Here is a 20,248-nt window from a genome sequence, read left to right as displayed (position 1 = left end):
GCCCCCCTGCCCGGGCCGCCTGCCCCCCGCCCCGGGCGTCGGGCACCCAGGGGGGCGCCGGGCAGCCCGTGTCCAGCACCGGGCACCGGCGCGGCGGGGGTGGAGGAGGAGGAGGAGGAGGAGGAGGAGGAAGGGCAGGAGGTGGGGCTGGAAGTGAAACCGATTTGGGGGGGCGGGGCAGGCTCGTCATGTGAACGGCCGCATGCTCGGGCAGAAGTGGGTCAGCGGCGCCGCGGAGGGGCAGGTGCCAGAGCTGCCCGGTGCCGCCCGGTGCCTCCCGGTGCCGCCGCTCCCCGCCCCGCCGCGCTCCGCCGCAGGGACCCCCGCGCCGCCCCATGCGCCCCCCGGCGCGCTCCTGACCGCCGCCGGCCACCATGCGAGGTGAGTGCGGGGGGCGCGGGGGGCCCGCCCGGCTGCGGGGGGCGGTGGCAAAAGTTGTCCCCGGTGAGGGACACGGGGGGGGGACCCGACATCAGCCCCGGCGGGGACGCGGGGGGGACCCGACATCAGCCCCGGCGGGGACACGGAGGGGGGACCCGACATCAGCCCCGGCGGGGACACGGGCGGGGGGACCCGGCATCAGCCCCGGCGGGGTCGCGGGGGGGGGACCCGGCATCAGCCCCGGCGGGGTCGCGGGGGGGGACCCGGCATCAGCCCCGGCGGGGTCGCGGGGGGGGACCCGGCATCAGCCCCGGCGGGGTCGCGGGGGGGGACCCGGCATCAGCCCCGGCGGGGACGCGGGGGGGACCCGGCATCAGCCCCGGCGGGGACACGGGGGGGGACCCACAGCAGCCCCGGCGGGGACGCGGCGGGGACCCGGCATCAGCCCCGGCGGGGACGCGGAGTGGACCCGGCATCAGCCCCGGCGGGGACGCGGGGGTCCCGGCATCAGCTCGCCAGAGAATACGGGGGGGGGACCCGCCTCAGCCCTGGTGGGGGACACGGAGGGACCCGCATCAGCCCCACCAGGGACACGGGGGTCCCACCTCAGCCCCGCTGGGGTCGGTCTGGCTCCTCCAGCTCCCCCCTTCATGAGGAATAAAATTTTTGTTTATTTTGCTTCGCTTTCCGACGCCGGCTTAGACCCGCTCTTAAGCTTTTCGTCGCACTAAACCCCTTAATCTCCTCCTCAATATGTTGCTCCCACCAGGGCTGGATTTATTGTGTTTCTTTCCCCCTTTCCCCCTCCCCGTGGCTCCGGGGCTGCTTGGCCCAGGCCGGGGGGCAGGAGGGGGGCTGCTGGGGGGACAGATGAGGGACCAGCCGCAGTTTGGGGTGCCCCTCACCCAGGGAAGGGGGTGAGTCGCACCAGCACCTGCCTGGTTTTACCCGTTGATAAAAAAGGTGATTCCTACTTTTCACCCCTCCGCTTTGCAAAGCAGGTGGCAGGGAGGAGGAGGATGATGATGGAGGGAGGAGGGCTCCGGCGGGACAAGCCACCTGGCCTGGTGATGGTGACGCAGCGGTGGCCGGACCCAGCTCCCCCCTCCCCCCCTCCCCGTGCCTGTTCCCAACGGAGCTGCTGGGAGCGTGGCTGGGACCTTACACCCTGGGGTGGGATTTTTATCCCCCGTTAAAGTGTTTTTCTGTCGTCGCCTGCCATGCCCGAGCCTTTCACCCCTCTTGTGCCCCTCCTTAGGTGTGTTCTGGGGTGCATGTGTTCAGGTGGGGGATTGGGGGCACATATTGAGGTGCATTTTGGGGTGTTTGGACCAGGATGGACATCTTCTCGCTCCTCAAATCGGTTTTTCTCCCTCCCCGGCGCAGCCGTGGGTGCTGCGGCTCTGCCTCCCGCTGCACTCTTGTGTAATGGTGGGGCTGGGGCCAGGCGAGGATGAGGCGAGCCCCCCACATCCCCTTCCCACCCCGTGGCATCCCGGGATTTCACCTTTATTAGTACGGAGGGAAGCATTAACGCATGCCTAATTAATAACACTGCCTGCCTTTTACGTAGCACCTGCACAGCCAGCACCAGGCTTAATTAGCAGCTGGGTAAACTTTTCCTTTTTTAAAATTTTCTTTTCCTTTTCCCCCACCAATTACTGTGCGTTGGCCCTAATTAATGGCCAAACCCCTCTGATATCACATCGTTTTCCCCTGTCAGGTGTTTTTCCTGCGGTCCTGCCCGCCGCAGGGTCCCCATCTCTCGCCGAAGCCTCAGTGCCGCATGGTTATGCCAAATTGATCCAATCTCTCTTTTCTTCCCCGAAACCGCCACCGCTCTGCCCTGTTCCCGGGGGGCCACGGCAGCTCCTTGCTCCTGTCCTTGCTGCGCCGCGGCTGCGCCAGGGCCGGGCAAGAGGCTTTGCCTTGTATAATCCTATAGGGTTTCCAGCCCTCCTGCTCACTTGTTTTGCAAGCGGCGTGGCGTGGAGCGTGCGGTGGCTCGGCAGCCTTTCCGACTTGTCCTAGTGACCTAGATCTGTCATTGGAAAAATCAGAGAGGGTGGAGGAGGAGCTTCCCTGTCCGTTTAGGCAGCGTGGTGCACATGCTTGGCACGGGCGAGGATGACCAGCACCCATGGGCCCTCCGGCACCATGGCTCTGGCCATCCCGGGTACCATGGGATGGGGATGGGGATGGCCATGCCCTTCGCCTCCCGAAAATAAGGTTGGAGGAGAAAGGTGGCCACCGGCAGCGTGGGGTCCTGAGGGATCCAGCTGGGATTTGGGATCCTCCACTCCAATAACCCCGGGGGTGGCAGCACCTGGAGGAGGAAGGTGCGGTGATAGGGGATGTTGGTCCCTGACCCCACAGCTGGGCTGTGCTGGCAGCATCCCCAGCCCGTCCTGCTGTCCCTCCTCCCCGTCACATTTAACTTTGAACTAGGCACTGGCTAAATCACACCCGGTTTATTGGATGTGGCGAGTGGTGCCTTTATTTAGCCCCATGGAGATAATTCCCCCCCCCCTGATTTAGCTGCAGAGCTGGAGGGGTTCTCCTGCTGCTGCCTGGACTCTCCTTACCCCGGGTCGGCAGCAGGGCCCCCTCCCCACCACCCCACCTTTGCCACCCTCCTGTGCCAGACAAAGTGTGGGATGCGCTGGCGGGGCCGGCCGGGAGCCAGGATGCGCGGTGTGGGAGCTGGTGAACCGCAGCAGCCAGGGCAGGAGCAGGGTGGTCCCAGGGGGACCCTCACCGCCTGCTTGCCTCTGCTGGTGGGTGAACTGTTTGCTGCCATCTCCAAGCTGGGAACACACCGCAGCATGGGACAGGGGGAAAATGGCACTTTGCTGGGGATCTGCGAAGCCACCGGCTGCGTGGCCACGAGCGAAGGTGGCTGGAGGTGGCCCTGGGGCAGGGGGAGAGCAGCCGAGTCCTCTTCTGGCCCCAAATTTCCAGGAAATCTCTGCTAATCAATTAAGAAACTGGTTCCCACCTCCAGCATCAGGGCCAGAGTTGTGTGATTTGAATTTTCCATATTGCCTGCGTGGCCCCGGTGCCCCTGAAGCCCAGAGCCTGTGCTTCGAGCATCGTGCCCAGGCTGTGCCTGCTGCAGAGCACCCTGGCCCCGGTCCCTCCGGGGTTCCCCATGGGGTGCACGGATCAGGGTGTGATTTGCCAGCAGCAACAGCTGAAATGCCAGGACACTGGGGGACCCCAGGGTGCTGCAGTGCAGGAGCCTGTTTGAAAATAGAAAAGGGTGATAATTGCCTTTATTTGATTATTTATTCCTCCTTCACGACCTTCCCAAAATGCAGTGACGGGAGCCGCTCTGGGGAAGCGCAGTGGTCCCCCAGAGGTGGGTGCAGCTGGGAGCAGTGGCTGGAGGTTGCTGCAGGGGGTGAGGGAGCAGAGCTGGGTTTTGGGGCAGGGGTGGGCAGGTGGGGTATCCCCGTGGGTCTCTGCATGTCCCTGTGCAGCTGGGACCCTTCCTCCTCCCCCTGTTGTGGGTGAGCCGGGAGGATGCTGAGCTGGAGGGGAGGGGATGGTGGTGGCTGAGCATCTGAGCATCCCAGTGCCCTGGCTGGAGCTGGGGAGGTGAGGGGGGGCTGCGGGGCTGCTGCTAATTACCGGAGGTGCCCACCCTGCGGCATCGATCGCGGCAGCGGGATGGGGCACGGACCTACTTTCCCAGCAGGTTTGCTGGGTAATGAACCAGGGCACTGGGGACCCCCCGGCCGTGGCTCTCGCCTGGGCGGCCGAGGGGGTATTTGGGGCAGGGATGGCCACAGGGGCATAGAGCCACCTCTGAAGCCCCTAGAGCTGGGCTGCTTGCCCCTACCCCACCCCCCAGCAAGGGCCACTTGGGTCCCAGGGGTGGGTTTGCTCCTGTGGCCTTATGTAGCCCCCCCAGGGGAGCAAGTGGCCATATCCTGACCCCAGCCCCGTGGGTTGAAGGGTGTGCAGGCTCACCCCAGGAGTTTTGGGGTGATTTCCCCCCTCCAGCAGTGAGATTATATGGCCGAGGGGTGGGATGGGGGGGGGAAAAGGATGAGGATGGGGCCACCTGTGGCCATGGCCTCACAGGTGGAGGGTCCAGACCCCTGTGGCTGGATCCTGCAGCCCCTGCCTTGTTTTAGGGTGCAAAAGAGATGCCCACCCTCGGGGTGGAGGTGATGGAGAAGAGGGTGTGCAGGCACGGGAGGAAGGCTGAGTCTTGCTCCAGGGAGGGTGGCTCTGGCTCTGCCCAAACCACCAGAACCACCTGCCCAGTTCGGGGAGGCTGTGCTGGGCTGGGGGGGATGCACATGGCGGGTCCGAGGGGGCGACAGGGGACCTGGGGACCGTGCAGTGGTGGACCCATGTCCCCCACGGAGAGCTGCAGCTTGGGGCAGCAAATGGGCATCCCCAGCTTGATGTATCCCCCCAAAATACCCCAAAAGCCCCATCCCCAGTGGTGGGGGGCTGGGGGGCAGCCCTGGCTCCATCCCGGTGCGTCTGTGGCCGTGGGAAGGGTTAACGGCCGTGGTGTTACACAAGCTCGTGGGGCCACGGGCAGAAAGTGTGTCAGTGGGACAGGATGGCTCCAGCCACGGGCCAGGGCTGATGGCCGATGGCCACCACCGCGGCCGAGCCCCACGGCCACTCGGTGCCACAGTGCCACTTACATAAGGGCTGGCCGGTGGCAGCGGGCTGGGAGTTGGGCAAGAAAGTGTTTGCAGTGGGAGGAGAGCAAATACCACGGCTGGGACATTTTAATTGCTGGCTGGAGATTATTAATTTTTTTAACTCCCCCCCCCCCCCCCCCCTTTTTTTTTTCCCTGCTCCCTATTTTGGCCCAGCCAACCCCAGGGAGAAGTTTCGTTGCTTGCAGCCCCCCAGGCAGGGGGTAGGGGTTTGCCTCCCCCTAAGTGACCCCCCATTTTACACAGCATGGCTGATGCTCACTGAGTTGTGGTGGGAGGAGGAAGAGCCCAGCGGTGGGGAAACTGAGGCACAGCAGTGGGGGTCGTACCCAGGATGTGGGGTCTGCTGTGATGTTCCATGGTGAGATCTGGAGGATGTGGGGTGCCACTGTGGCCACCCCACTAGCACCCACGTCCCTCCCTGTCCTGCTGGTTTTGCCCCAGGGGGATGTCCGGGGGTCCAGGGGGGAGGATGTGGCTGTGGCACAAGGGAACGCCGAGGGAGCTGGCACGGTGATTCAGCCTGGGCTTACAAACAGAGCGGCAATTAAACGCTGTTCTGGGCTCTAATTGCCACCGCTCCGGCGTTATGGACGTATCCCCACGTCAGTTATTTGGGGCGAACGTCTTACGAGCGGGTCAGGTGCTGGCAGCGGGCATGGCTGTGTAATTAACAGGTTGCTAATTAGAGCCCCAAGAGGCTGCGGGTACATGGCAAGCGGTTGGAGCTTCTCTGCAGCATCCAGGGGTGATGCTGGCTCCGGAGCAGCCAGGACAGCATCGTCCCATGTACCCTTAGCCCTGCCCACACTGGCTGGGGGAGGGGGCTGTCAGGGGGCTCCCCTCCACCTGGGGGTGCACGGGCAGGATTTGGCCGCCAGCACCCCACAAAGCCACCACCATCATTGGGAGCCGGTGGGTGGCTTTTGGGGCCCTGTGGGGTGAGCAGAGTGGGTGCCAGGGGTGCAAGGGCTGTGCTCAGCCCGTCTGTTTTGCCAGGCACGCGGTGCCGGTAATTGCGGGGGGCCGGGAGTATCGGCCGCGGGCGTGAGGGTGCGGTGCGCCAGCGATGGGTGCATCACCCCAGCGCGCCCGGCGGCTGCAATTACGTTGCATAACGAACCGACGCGGTTTCCTGCCGGGGGTGGCACCACCTCCCTGTGCCCCCCACAGTGCCATCACCTGCGTCCCACCCCTGCGCTCCTCCCTGGACGATGGGGACAGGGTGTTGGGGTGGGAGCGGGGGGGTGTCCCCGTGGTTTGCAGGTTGCACCTTCTCCGGCAGCGCTGGTGAAGGTGGCAGCGGGAGCCGGGGTATTGCAGGGTGGCTCTGTCTGGTGAGATGGGGTGGGGGGCACGTTGCCCTGCCAGTGCCTCCATCCCCCCATCCCCCTGCCAAAGGGCTGACCCCGGGGCTGCGATGCCATTGCCACTGGGGAGGGGGCTGGGACTGGCACGGCTGCGAGGGTGCCCTGCCTGCTCTCTGCCCACCCCAGGGGGGTCAGCTCTGCTGCCCCAGGCCCAAAATTACAGCAGAGGGAGGGGCAGGGGTGGGATGTGACCCCCTTGGGTTGCGGGGGGACGCAATACACAGCCCTGGGAGAAGCCTGGCTTGGCAGCCCCGGGAAGGGGAGGTGAACCCCAAAATCACCTGGGGTGTTTGGGGCAGGAGCTGAACGGTGAGTCAGCGGCTGGAGGAGGGAGTCACCCCTCCGCCTCGGAGCGTCCTTCCCCCTCATGGCTGGGAGCAAATCTGCCCCGAGGGGACAAACCGGTGGCAGCTCTGGGGGACCGGGGGCATCCTTGGGGGACCGATGGCATCCCTCAGGGACTGACAGCTTTGGGGGGACCGGGGGCATCCCTGGGGGACCGATGGCATCCCTCAGGGACTGACAGCTTTGGGGGGACCGGGGGCATCCCTGGGGGACTGACAGCTTTGTGGGGACTGGGGGCATCCCTGGGGGACCGATGGCATCCCTCAGGGACTGACAGCTTTGGGGGGACTGTGGTGGCATCTCTGGGGGACTGACAGCTTTGGGGGGACTGGTGGCATCCCTGGGGGACTGACAGCCCCAAGGTACACCAATGGCATCCCTAGGGGACTGACAGCTTTGGGGGGACCAGTGGCATCCCTGTGGGACTGACAGCCTTGAGGACACCGGTGGCATCCCTGGGGGACTGACAGCTTTTGGGGGGGCCAGTGCCATCTCTGGGGGACCGATGGCAGCCCTGGGGAAACAATCGCATCCTGAGGGACTGACAGCCTTAGGGACACCGGTGGCAGCCCTGGGGGACTGACAGCCCCAGGGACACCGATGGCAGACCGGCTGCCTGGTGAGGCTCGCACTGACCCCGTTCAGCCTCCCCCCAAGCAGGAGGGACCCCAGGGCAGCACCGGGTGTCAGGGTGCAGGCGGTGCTGGCCGAGCACTGGGGCTGTCACCCACAAACGTGGCCCCTGCCAGCAGCAACCCACAAAACACGTCCCTCGACCAGAACTGGTCACTCCCAGGGGAGAAGAGAGGCAGAAGGGAATTACCCGAGCCGGGGATTTGCACAGGCCCAGGAGATTTGAAATAACCATAATCTGGCTGTGGGGGTTATTTTGGCACGGTGGCGGCTGCCCAGCACCCTTGAGAGCGATGCCAGGCTGAGCCCGGCCAGGGGCGTGGGGGCTGGAGTGGGGATTAGAGGGTGCAGAGATGCAGGGAGGCACGTACAAGTCCCGGGGGTGCCCTGCATCCCCCCCCGGTGCGCATGGGGCGGGCAGAGCCAGCCCAGCTGGAAAATGAGGAGGACGAAGCCTATTAGCAGCTCAGTGCCAGCGAAGCAGAAGCAGGGAGGGAAGCGGATTTGTGGGGGGAAGGGGGCCAGGACCTTGAGCTGGTGATGGCTGTATCGGTCCTGGGTTTCAAAGGAGCTGCCGGGGGGGTGTTGGGGGGCCCCTGGACCCTCTGCTTGGGCCAGAGGAGAGCATCTGTGGCTGCGGGGATGGGATAGTCCGTGTGTCAGGGATGCCCCTGTCCTGGGTGTCTCCCCAGCACGCACACACCAGCTGAAAAATAAGGACAATGGTTCCAAAGCAGGGTCTGGGGCGGGCTGGTGCACAGCCATGCTGCGTTGTAGCTCAAAGGGCTTCTCTACCCAGATGTTGCTGCTGGAGAGGATGGGGGAGTGGGTGGGGGTACCCTGTGTCCTGTGTGGGCCTTTTTGGGGGCTTCTCGGAGATGCAAGCGTCCTTCAGGGGTCTGTGGGAAGGGCTGAGCTGCCGGTGCATCCAGCTCTCGTGCCTCAGTTTCCCCAGCTGCCGAGCAGGGCTGTGGCTGTCGCAGGGGGAGAGCCATTTTCCTCTTGCAGTTCAGTGGCCACCGTCATCACCACCCTGGTTTTCCCCCTTTTCCCCCTCTGCCGCAGCCCAAATTGAAGTGATCCCTTGCAAGATCTGCGGAGACAAATCCTCAGGGATCCACTACGGCGTTATCACCTGCGAAGGCTGCAAGGTGAGCCCAGGGACACGCAGAGATGGGTGCTGCCGGGTGGGTGGGTGCCCGCGGGGGCTAGCATCCCACCAAGCGGTTTCCCAACACCACCTCATCCCGCGCAGGGCTTTTTCCGGAGGAGCCAGCAGAACAACGCCAGCTACTCCTGCTCCCGGCAGAGGAACTGCCTGATCGACCGCACCAACCGCAACCGCTGCCAGCACTGCCGCCTGCAGAAATGCCTGGCACTGGGCATGTCCCGCGATGGTGAGTCATGCCCGGGATCCCCAGGGGCCCGGCCGCTCCTCCTTGGAGCATCAGGCTCAAAGCTGCTCCCCCCGTAGGGCCAGTCCAGTGAAAGGATTTTGGGAAGCAAGAAATGCTTTTATGTTTTCCGTGGGAAAATTTAAGTCGATTCTGTTCCCTTCAACCCAGGGCTGGGGCAGGGGGTGTATCCAAGAGGGTGCTCGTAGCCCCCAAACTGTGCACACCCCCAGAAGCCAGGACCCTTCCCAGGGCAGGTGGGTGGTCGCAGCTTCTGCTCCGTGGGGGTGAAGCTGCCCTGACGTGGCCGCCCTCTCCTCCCCGGGCAGCGGTGAAGTTCGGCCGCATGTCGAAGAAGCAGCGGGACAGCCTCTACGCCGAGGTGCAGAAGCACCAGCAGAGCCAGGAGCAGAGCGGTGGCACCAAGGATGAGCCTGAGCCCCTGAGCCGTGTCTACACCACCAGCGTCAGCAGCGGGCTCTCGGACCTGGATGACATCTCCACGCTGTCGGACGGGCTCCTCTTCGACTTCCCCCTCACCCCTGATGGCAGCAGCACCTACTACAACCTTGACCTGCTCGCCTCGGCGCAGCCGTCGCCCGACCAGTCCAGCCTGGATGTGGCCGACGCCACGCTCATCAAGCAGGAGTCCATCTATGAGCTGATGCTGGAGCCAGCCCTGTTCGCACACGGCACGCTGGAGGGCGGCCAGCTGGCTGCCGACATCTCCATCCTTGAGATTGGTGAGCACTGGCGCGGTCCCAGCGTGATGCTGGGCACGCACTGGGTGCGCAGCCCCGCAGGTGGTGCTCAGTGCAGCCCCAGGTGCCTTGCAGGATGCATCCAGCCCTGGGTGCTCGTGCCGTGCTGGCACCGTGCTCGCAGCGAGGCGCCAGCCCAGCCTCGGCTCCCGGAGCAGCCCCAAGCCCACCCCCTCCTCTGATGGAGCTCAGCACACCTGAGGTCACGCACAGCATCCCTCCCTCTGCCACGGGGATAGCCCCCGGCGCCCCATCTGTCCTCATACCCCCCAACAATGCACATGAGACCCTCTGGCCCTCCTGCCCCAGCAGCCCCTAGGACAGCCGGGAGAGGATGGCACTGGGGTGTGGGGCCAGTGGGGTCCTTAGGGCTCACCGCCTGCTGCCCTTGCCTTGCAGACCGGGTGGCCCAGAACGTGGTGAAGTCGCACCTGGAGACGTGCCAGTACACGACAGAGGAGCTCAAGCGCCTGGCATGGAGCCTCTACTCCCCCGAGGAGGTCCGCGCCTTGCAGAGCAAGGTGAGTGCCACTGCTATGGCCCCCCCAGCCCTCTGCCACAGCCAGAGCTGCGGCAGCCCTTGGCAAGAGCTGCTGCTGTCCCCCGCTGCTGCACCGAGGCAGGGATGAAAGCGAGGATGAGGAGGGTCTTTCAGAGCTTTGGGAGCTGCAAAAGCTCCTAAAAGCTTTTTTGGGGTAGGGGCTTGCAGTAGCAGGTCACATCCTGGGTGTCCTAGTGCCACCCCCCCTGTGGATGGCATGGCCCTGTGTCCCTTCCCTGCCCCGTGCAATGGGGCGGGGGGGATGGTGGGGCCAGGGTGGTGGTGCAGTGGGGTGGGGGGGACAATGGTTTCAGGGTGACGGTGCAATGGGGCAGGGGGGATGGTGGGGCCAGGGTGACAGCCCTAAGGACGTCCCTGCTGTGCCGGCAGAGCTGCGAGGCCATGTGGCAGCAGTGCTCGCTGCAGATCTCCAACGCCATCCAGTACGTGGTGGAGTTCGCCAAGCGTATCGACGGCTTCATGGAGCTCTGCCAGAATGACCAAATCATCCTCCTGAAAGCCGGTAAGAGCGGGGGGGGCCCCACCATCCCCCTCGCACCCCCGCCATCCCCCGCGGGTCCCCAACACCTCCCCCAGCAGCAGCTGTGGTGCCAAAGTCATATCCCATCTTTTCTCTTGGCTAATGCTTTCCTTTTGGGATCGCCCCTCCCTTGCTGCCCCGGTTGCCCCCAGGCTCAGCTTCGGTGCTTGGGGAGGGGGCACTGGGCTGGAGGGACTTGGAGGTCACGTTCAAGGGTGATGGTAGAGAGAGGGACATGGGCAGTGGCCGCCCCAGGCAGAGGCTTTTCTCCATGGTCACCCTCAACCAAATGTCACCCAGAAACCAGGATGGGAATGAGCATGGTGGGTTTTCCCCTGGGATGCCAACCCGAAGGGGAGCGGGGAGGGAGAAAAGGATTGGCCTCTTCTCCCAGCGAGAGACTGGGAAAAGCAGGGCGGCAGCAGCAGCACCCATGTCCCCCACTCATCCGTCTGCCCGAGCTGGCAATGCCGTGCCCAGGTGAGGGGGCCGAATATGCAAAAGCCCTAAAATGCCAAAAATGGTGGAAAAGCCTCCCAGTTTCTAGACTTCCAGGGCTGGGGAGCTGCGAGCCTCGCCCAGCTAAAGGGACATGTGCCAGTGTCCCGGAGGGTGCTGTACCCTGAAGCCAGAGCTGGCCATGCCTGACACGCTGGAGTTTAACTCATTCTTTCATTTTTTCCTTCCACTTTCTTTGCATTTATTTTGTTGTCACCCTTTCCTCTCTCGCTGCTCCACCATGACCTCCATCGATCTCTGTGAATGACTGGATATTTCCCTTTGGTGAAATATTGTGGTCACCATTGGAAATCTAAAAAAACCCCACAAACCAAACCCCAAACCAAAAACCCCAAACTGGATTTCTTGGAATAACCATTCTGCTCTTGGGAATGAACAATCCGGACTTCCAACTTGCATTGTGGGCTTTCCTCTTGCTTACGTTTGGCCCTGGGCTGATGGACCCCCCCTGCCCTGCCCTGCCCTGCCCTGCCCTCGTCTGCGCTCTCTCTGCCTACATCAGGTTGCCTCGAGGTGCTTCTGATCCGCATGATCCGCGCGTTCAACCCCTTGAACAACACTGTCCTCTTCGAGGGGAAGTTCGGCAGCGTGCAGGTGTTCAAGTCGCTGGGTAAGCTCGGGGCGCTCCTCTCCTTTCGACGCCGGGACAGGGCTGGGGTTTGCAGCCAGGTGACACGCAGCATCCCTGTGCCTGGGCTAAATCCCCGGGGGACAGGAGGGGGTGAGACCCCACATGGCATTTGCTCCCGCTCCCATTGGGTTGACGTGCGCTGCAGCTGGGACCCGCTTTGTGCCACAGACCAGAGCCCAGCAATGCCAGGCATCCTCTGCTGGGGACCCCCCCGTCACCCATTTCATCTCCAAAAGCTTTCTGAGCCCTGGGTGCCTGGGGTCAGCGGGTGGGTGGGGGTGTGGGGGTGCTACCGGGCAGCACGGAGCTGTGACATCCTGCCCCTTCCCTGCTGTCCCCATCAGGCTGCGATGACCTCATTGGCGCTGTCTTTGAGCTGGGGAGGACGCTGTGCCGCCTGCAGCTGTCAGACGAGGAGCTCGCCCTCTTCACTGCCGCCGTCCTGCTCTCCCCGGGTATGGGGGGGCTTTGGGGGGAACACTGCAGCTGGGGTGGGATGGCGGGATGTCTCATGCTGAAGCTGGGCAGAGCTAACCTGTAAATCTCAGCACTGCTTCCTTGGTGGATGATTTAAGTCATTCCTGGGAAAAGAGGTTGGGGGGAAAAAATGCATCTAAAAATGCACAAAGTGCATGTGCCAAAGAGGAGGAGCGACGTCACCCACAGCGGGGTGGGGGGGAGGCAGAGGGGGGCTGCCTGGCCATGCCACCATCCCCAAAACATCCCAGAGAGCAGGAAGGATTGAAAGAGCGAGAGGCCACTGCAGCATGCGGGTGGGAGACTCCTTGGTGGCACTGACCCGGCCGTCTCCTGTAGATCGCCCGTGGCTGACTGAGTCCAAAAAGGTGCAGAAGCTCCAGGACAAGATCTACGTGGCCCTGCAGCACGAGATCCAGAAGAAACACTCCGCCGAGGACAAGCTCTCGAAGGTAGCGGTGCTGCATGTGTGCAGTGTGCGCAGCCCGGTCGGGCACGGCACGTGTGCCATAGGATGGCGGAGCCGGCGGCTGTGGCGGTGCCGCAGCTCATCAGCCACACACGGGTGGTTTTTGTGGGGGTGAATCCTGGGACCTGTGGAAGGAGGAGGGGAATTTCTCTTTCCAAGGGTCGTGCATCTCTGTTGTGGTGCAGGTGGAGGCAGCCATGCCATAGGCAGCCCCTGTGCTGCTGAGCCTGGCAGTGCATTTTTGGGGCAAAAGGAGCTGTTTTAGGAATGCTTTGGGCAGGACAGACCTGGGACGGGGTGAGGGGGGCACCAAGGGGCTCCTCAAGCCCTCCCAGGTTCTGGTTGTCCTGTGGAAAGACGTGGGTTTGGAGGCCAAGCCATGTTGCTGCCCGGCTGCCCAAAGGTGGGGGGTGTCCCCTGGTCCTCCTGGCACTGGGCAGAGCCAGCGGTCCCCAAACCCACCCGTTTGTCACCAGGGGAAGGGGAACAGCAGCGTGCGGGATACTCTCCCAAGAAGCCAGTGGTCACCAGCTCCTTCTTTCCCTGCAGATGGTTTCCAAACTGCCCTTGATGAAGACCATTTGCAACCTACACCTGGATAAGCTGGAATTTTTCCGTCTCCTGCACCCGGAGACTGCCATGAACTTCCCACCCCTCTATAAGGAGGTCTTCAACTCAGAGCTTCAGTACAGCGACCCACGGGAGAGCTAAGGCTGGGAGCTGCTGGCCCCCTTTGAGTTCCCCAAAATTTGGAGACGAACTAAACTTCAGAGGTTTGGGGCTGTTTATTTAAATCAAATAATCAAACTCAAGAGAACCTGAGGGGGCTGGGGTATCTGCCTGGCCCCGTTTCCTCGCTGTGGATTGCAATAGCTCTTGAATGTAAAGCACCTTGAAGGAAAAAGCAAACGGACTTTGCCATACCAGTGAAATGAATGTGAAATCTCTGCTCGGGAGAGGAGATGCTCTTGGCAGTGGTAAGGGACCGACTCCTCCCCACAGTTCACGGATCCAGGGGAGCACACGCCACGCACACGCTGCCGCGCTCGCAGCATGGCCCTTCCTGCTGTCCTGGCTGCACTCTCCATCTCTGATTTTTTTTTTAATAATAATTATTTTTATTCTATTTTTTTTTACCCAAACACAAGGCATGGGATAAAGAAGGGGCAATGCAGGCTCGGCTGGATAGGGGTGAGCCAGGCCAGTGGCAGCAGCTTTGGGCTCCCAGCTGGAGCTGAGAGGGCAAAGGCAGAGCCTTTGCTTTATTCCTTCTCCCATGGGTGCAGCGAGCACACAGGGCATGGGGTGACCTCAGGAGCTTGGCTGAGAAAGACCCGGCTGTGGCCAGGGCAGGATTTGGCCCAGGATTTTCCCATGGAGGAGGCTGGTTCAAGGGAAAGGATGCCTGACATGGCGGGGGAAAAGCTTTGCAGGGTCTCCATGCCCTCCACCGCAGCGTTTTCCCAAATGCCTGGCCAACTCCCTGTCCAGCTGGCTGACCGCTCGGCTTTTCAGAGCCGATGTGGCACATCTGCCCGCCTCGTGCCACCTTTCACGCATCCCGAGCACTTTTTGAAGAGGGGCTTTGTCCTTGCGACTGTGGCCAAATCCTGGCTCCTGGCAGCTTTGCCCCAGAGGCAGCCGCAGGCGTTGATACGGGCACCAGGGTTCGGTGCCTGTCGCCACACGTTGTCGCAGGCAGCGGCTCTTTGGGTGCTGGCTGTTGCGTGTAATTTTCTTATTGAGACTTAAAACTGTGCCGTGGCTCAGCATCCAGAGGAGATTTTGTGGCCTTTCCTCCACCCAGCCCACAGCCAGTCCCACTGCCAGGTCCCCCTTCCCACGGCAGGACCACCGAAGCGCACACCGCGGCTGCTGTTGCAGGTTCAGTTGGACCCTGGCTCTTCCCCCCAAGGAGCTCTTCGGAACTGTTGTTTTGGGGTTTTTTCCTCTATTTAGCAGGACCTGGGAGTTTCTTAGGGGGAGAAGCTGCCCGTTGGGTTCAAGGGGAAGCGAAAGGTCCTTATTCCTTTCCCAGGGCATCGCGGTGTGATTGGGACCTGCTGTTCTGAGCTTAGGAGACTCAAAGGGTGAAGAAGGGATGGATTTGTGGAGTGATGCTGCGATAGCCTGCAGCTGGCGGGGCTGCTTGGGGCACTCTATGGCCAGGCTTTGCAGATGTTTTTTCCATCCCTATCCATGCTCCTCCTGCAGCAACTGCCAAAAGCTACAAGGGAAAAACCTGCTCCGAGGCAGCCCCAATTCTGCTGACAAAGGGCTAAAATCCCAAGCCCCTTCCTGCTTTGTGTTGGTTTCTTTGGGGTCCAACCCCATTCTCTAGCAGCTTGGACCATCTCCAAGCGTGAGCCGAAGACTTTCAGTCCCATAATTGCACCCCTTAAATTAAACAAGCAGCTTTCTTAGCAATGGTAGGGGATATTCAAGCTTTCAGTTAAAGACCACCTAGGGAAGAACATGGACCAACCTTGACGAGGGAAGACTCACCAGGAAGCTGATGGGATTTCTGCAGAGAAAAATTTGGGACCGTGCTATTCCCTGGCAGCTGCCGTCCGTCACGTACAGCCATGAGCTTTCTGGTTTTGCTAACCGCCATCTGAACTGCTTCTTGGAGCATATTGGAGTTTGCCAGCCTTGTTTCTCTCCCTGATGGCATTAGAGCCCAGGTCTCTGGTGAAGGCTGCTGACCCTCCAGCAGCCTCGTGCGATGTCGAGTGCCAATGCATCGTTCTCCAGTGCAGCGTTCACCAGGGTGGGGATGTGCCGTGCTTGTTTCCTGCCCTCTTGGATCCTAAAGCTTTGACAGAAGTGAGAAGTCAGTACTGCCTTTTTCATCTAGAGGGTTGTGCCTTTTTTTTTTTTTTTTTCGAAGCATCATTTCCAACAGCACCGTTCGCTTCCTGGCTCCTCCCTGCAGGGAAAAGCACTCGAGAAAATGAATGTGCTTTGCGGAGGCGGCTCTCACCCTCCGTTTCTGCAGGACAGCAGCACTCCCTTTCTCAGAGGAAACAGCTGCAGGTGTTTTGAAATGTTTGGGGGGGGAGAAAAAAGCACACACCCTTATTTACATCCTCAGTATTCGTCAGCCAACGTGCACCAATGGTCAACGTCACTGTTTTCATTTCATCCGGCAAAGAAACCAAGAAAGCACCTTAAATCGGGAAAAGACTGAGCCCTTGCCACCGGTTGCATTTTTCTGGCTTACAGCACAGCATCCATCTCATGGAAGAGAGTTTGGATTCTGAGCAATAAAAGCCCCTGTGGGAATCTAGGGAAGACTGGAAGTATTAAACACGTGTAACTCAACCTGCCAAACTGCGGGAACCTGCACTTTTTAAAGTTCTCCTTAAAGGAACCGACTTGTTGATTAAATGGTCTTTTGCCTGGGACGGGCGGTGTGCATCGGAAGGGATGGCAAGGGCATGCCGAACCCCCAGTGGCACCGCTGCCGGCCACAGCCTGTGCTTTTGGCTTGCCCGAACGTGTGGGGCTGCGGCAGCTATGCCAAGGTCCCTCACGCTCCCTCTGTGCCACCAAGAGCAGCAGCTCTGCAGAGCCAGGCATTCAGCTCGTAGGGAAAGGGCAAATGAAAAAGCCCAGGTAGAAATGCCTGAAAAAGGGAGATTTCCCCTCTCCCCTGCGCCAGAGCTGCATGGGGCCAGTGGAGATGACGCACGGGAACCCCGAGCCCCCCGACTTGCTTTGATGCTCAGTTCTCAGCGTCTCGGAGACATTGCCATCCCACTGGCTGTGAGACGTTTTGCCACTTTATTTTCAAACAGACCTCTGCAGCCGTTCCCTTGAGCGGGGCAACCTCAGTCACGAGGGATTGCTCTTTTCCAGACGAAGATTCATTTTGTGTTTGTTTGTTTGCTCTGGCAGTTTAGCTGAGTGTGCATTTCCACCTCCAAAACCCTCACACTGTGTATAAAAATGGATAAAATATATATAATATATATTCTTGTGAATGTTGGTGCAAAAGAGAAAAAATATATAAAGTTTCAGTCGGTTTTATGTTATTTTTTATCTATATGAATGAAAGGAAGAAATGGAAAACATTTTTTTTCCATTTACCACCCTCCACACACACCTACCTGTAGATACCAACAGGTTTTATGGAAATGTTTTACTTTTTAGATTTAGGAACATGCTTCTGTTCTCATTGAATGTTCTGTCTTGTAAGATTGTAATTTCTATTTTTTTAAAGAAAAGAAAATAACTAAATAAAATTTCTTCTTTCAGACCAGTCAGCTAGGAAGGGAGGGCAGGGGAGGGAGAAATGTTTATTTAAGGACAAAAGTGTTGTCTGAATTTTTCATGACATTAAATAAAAAGTAATATAATGTATGGACGAAAAACTTTTTATTGAGGTGTATTCTATAGGTACATAGATGTATATTGCACAAAATTTACAGGAAGAAAAATAAAAGTCTGTTTTACAAGGTAAAAAAATCAATAATGTTGGAAATAGTGACTGTGAGTCCCAATTTTAACAAAGGGTGAGGCTGGAAGCAAACCATGGAAAAACCTTTTGTTTTTCCAGTGGGCTCAGGACCAGGCTGTACCAGAAGCCCCAGTCCAATGCAGGATTTGGACACAAGGCTAGATTTTAGATGTTGTAAGGTATTACTGGCTCACTTAAAGCCAGGCACACAGTGGAGTGAGCCAGGGAAGAGGATGGATTTGTACCCTGTGCACATGCATTGGTCAGAGCCCTTGCAAGCACTTCCCAGCTGCCACACATCCCCCGCAGCCTGGACACTCCAAGGGAGACCTGAGGTCTGGGAAGGGGCTTCATCTGGGAAACCTGTTTAAACACCACCAAGCTGAAGGCAGGACAGTGACTGGACCTGGCAGTACTGGGGACACATTTTGGGGCAGGGTGTACGTGGCATCAACTAGTCCTAGGAGGGAAGAAGATCCATGCCCTGGATACAAGGATGCAAGGACTCCTCTCCATCAGGATGCAGACGGTTCAATGATATTGCTGTATATACCCCCTCCTCCGGCTATGCCCTGCCCCCCTCCCCCGGGGGTGTGGGGGGATTTGCCTGTCATGGTGCCCTGGCTGTGTGGGGGCAGCCGGTGGGATGCCTCTGCTGGGGCCGGTGCTCGGGAGGTCTCGGGGAGCGCAGGGCAGGCCTGGGGGGTGCCCAGGCCAGCTGCATGGCTCCCACCCGGGGGGGGGGGGGGTAACGTAGGTGATCCCCCAGGGGTTGTGAGGAGCAAGTGTGCAAATCTCATCCTCATTTCCCTCTGCTTCCCCTGAAAATCTCACCTGGGTACACACTTCCTGTCCCCTTGTGCAAACCCAGAGCAGTTGTGTGGAGTTGTTGAACCACCCAGGAGCTGTGGAGCAAAGGAAAATAATGAAAAGGGATCCTTGTACCAGCAGGGTCACTAAATCCCAGGGTCTCAACTCACCGGCTCCCTGGCTGCTGCCACTCTGCCATTTGAAGGAAGCAGCACACGTCCTCCTTCACAGTTCCCACCCACAGGGTTTATATATTGCAGGGTAAACCTGGCTGCTGCCAAGAGCTGGGAACAGCTAGAAACAGGACATAGCTTGCAGAGACATGGGGAAGGGTTATCATCCCATTTGGAGGCACAGGGAGCAGAGCTGGGGCGGCCGGGACTGCAGGGAGCTGCTGTGTCTGGTGCGGGAGCACACAGGGACCAGCTGGAGCTGTGGCAACAATGCGGCTGTGGCAGCCCATGGCCCCACCAAATTGCTGCATGTTGGCACTTTTCTTTGGTTTTCATTTTTAAAAGGATGTTTTTTTCCCACAAAAATCATGGGGTTTTTGAAAAAAAAATAATTAATTAAATCATGGGAAATCCAATTAATGATACGTTGCAAAAAGTGACTCTTTAAAAACACCATGTTTATAAAAAATGGCCTTTCAGTTCCAGGGTAGATGCTGGGAATTGCCAAGGAGCGTGAAGCCAGCAGAGGACAGGTTCAAGGGGCTCCCGGAAGCACAGACACCCTCAACAAGAGGCAGCAGGACAGGATCCCCCACGCGTGTCTGTCCCACACGGGGCACAGCCAGGTCAGAGGCTGTCGCTATAAAGGTGATCCAGATGCCCCGTGTCCTTGTCTCCAGGCTCTGCTGCCCGCTGCCCACCGTGCCTTCTTCCAGTAAGCACTCCCTGTCTTACTGGTGCTCCAACGCCTCCAGTAGCACTGGATTTACTGAGGCGGAGTGACCTCTACTGGTTTATAGCTAAATTATTCCTTGCATGTCAGTGATGCTTCTAGATCAATGGAGGCAAGGGGGTTTTCCCTCTCAAAAAATACCTGTCCAGCCAGCAAATACTGTGTCCAGGGGCAGTGACGGTGCCCGTGCCAGGGAGCAAAGCTGGGCAACCTGCCTAGAGCAGGGGCTGAACTCAAGCAACGAGCCCCAAGACCTGTATTTTGGGGCAACTTTGCAGACTGGGGGCTTGCGGGCCTCAGCGTTGGCTCAGTTAAGCGTTATGAGGGATGAGCTTGAATCACACAGCCTGGAGCTGCGAGTGCTGTGTTTACAGAAAGCACAGCCCCAGGGCCTGTAAATATTTTTTAAAGTAGAGCAGGGTTTATGTATGACCAAATTAACAGCATTTACATGGAGCTGGTACCTTGGAGATGGATTGGTACATACGGTAAGGAGTCTAATACAGTGCAAATAAGAGGTAAGGAGCTACAGAACTGAACAAAAGGGTATAAATCCAGAAAGTGGGTAAGTGTGTGTGGCTGGGGAGGGGCTTCCCCATGCACCGCTGCCAGCCTGCATCTCCCCAGAGATTTCAGAGCAATTTGTCTGTTCAACCATCGCCACCCCATTTGGCCAAACAAGTCACACAGGCACTGGGCACCAGCAGGCACCAGCTCCACCAGCTGCCGATTTACCTGACTTAGGAGAGAAAATCAGCGGTTAATGGCAGAATTCCAAACAGCAGCCTTCTCAGTGACCACGCAGCCCTGGGCCCCAGCGCAGCCATGGCCTGTGGGAGCCAACGTGGTGAGGGCTGGCAGCAGGGCCCACCAGACCGCTCGGGGACAAGGGCCCACGGGTGCTGCCAGGGGGGAAGGCACGGCCCCGTCTGTCCTGGCGGTGGCTGCCATAGGGTTCATTTTCTCCTCAGTAGCCAGTGCAGGGCGCTGAGCGGACTAAAGTAGGAAGGGGCCCGGCCATGAGAGCCAGGCCTTGCAGGCCGCAGCCCTGCAGGCCGGAGACCCCCGCCTGCGGCAGCCCCTCCTCAGCCACCGCTGAGGCTCCAGCACTCCTTAGGGGCCGCCGACGCCCCTCCACCCCAGCCCACACCTCCGGCCCCTCAGCCCACGGCCCCCCGCCTGCTGAAGGGGCCGAGACAAACCCACCTCCTCCCGACACTAGTATCCCTGCCGGCCCCCGTAGCCTGAGGGCCGGCCCCTCACGTGAGAGGTGGTGGGGGTGTGCCGCGGGGCACGCTGGGAAATGCAGTCCCGGACGTG

The 20,248-nt window shown here is 60.0% G+C and overlaps 1 protein-coding gene and 1 long non-coding RNA gene across 3 annotated transcripts; one reads left to right on the top strand and one right to left on the bottom strand.

Moving 5' to 3' along the window:
* Nucleotides 1-205: 205 nt before the first annotated feature.
* On the top strand, nt 206-16,173 carry LOC121087417 (nuclear receptor ROR-beta-like). 2 transcript variants are annotated; one of them, XM_040592391.1, is made up of 10 exons: nt 206-381; nt 8,483-8,568; nt 8,673-8,814; nt 9,141-9,554; nt 9,972-10,093; nt 10,504-10,636; nt 11,676-11,783; nt 12,149-12,259; nt 12,621-12,733; nt 13,300-16,173. In XM_040592391.1, the coding sequence occupies exons 1-10, from the start codon at nt 375-377 to the stop codon at nt 13,459-13,461; spliced, it is 1,398 nt and encodes a 465-aa protein (XP_040448325.1). In that variant the 5' UTR covers nt 206-374; the 3' UTR covers nt 13,462-16,173. The 2 variants fall into 2 exon arrangements, with proteins under 2 accessions (XP_040448325.1, XP_040448324.1); XM_040592390.1 differs by lacking the exon at nt 206-381 and having other exon boundaries at nt 8,020-8,568.
* LOC121087418 lies at nt 15,456-20,182 on the bottom strand. The gene is made up of 3 exons (XR_005827601.1): nt 20,135-20,182; nt 18,047-18,117; nt 15,456-15,565 (listed from the first exon to the last, which is right to left on the bottom strand). It is a non-coding gene; the product is annotated as an uncharacterized LOC121087418 (long non-coding RNA).
* Between the last annotated feature and the right edge of the window lie 66 nt (nt 20,183-20,248).

The sequence above is a fragment of the Falco naumanni genome, chromosome 4 (assembly GCF_017639655.2).
Source record: "Falco naumanni isolate bFalNau1 chromosome 4, bFalNau1.pat, whole genome shotgun sequence".
Classification (NCBI taxonomy): domain Eukaryota; kingdom Metazoa; phylum Chordata; class Aves; order Falconiformes; family Falconidae; genus Falco; species Falco naumanni.
The sequence above is the reverse complement of the archived record's forward strand: the minus strand, read 5'-3'. Positions and strand labels throughout refer to the sequence as shown.

Bases quoted from the DNA above. Each gene is read 5' to 3' on its own strand.
- LOC121087417 (XM_040592390.1), top strand. From the start codon at position 8,140: ATGGTTCCAAAGCAGGGTCTGGGGCGGGCTGGTGCACAGCCATGCTGC. The intron at 8,815-9,140 runs GTGAGTCATGCC...CTCCCCGGGCAG, and splicing joins ACTGGGCATGTCCCGCGATG to CGGTGAAGTTCGGCCGCATG. The intron at 10,094-10,503 runs GTGAGTGCCACT...CTGTGCCGGCAG, and splicing joins TCCGCGCCTTGCAGAGCAAG to AGCTGCGAGGCCATGTGGCA.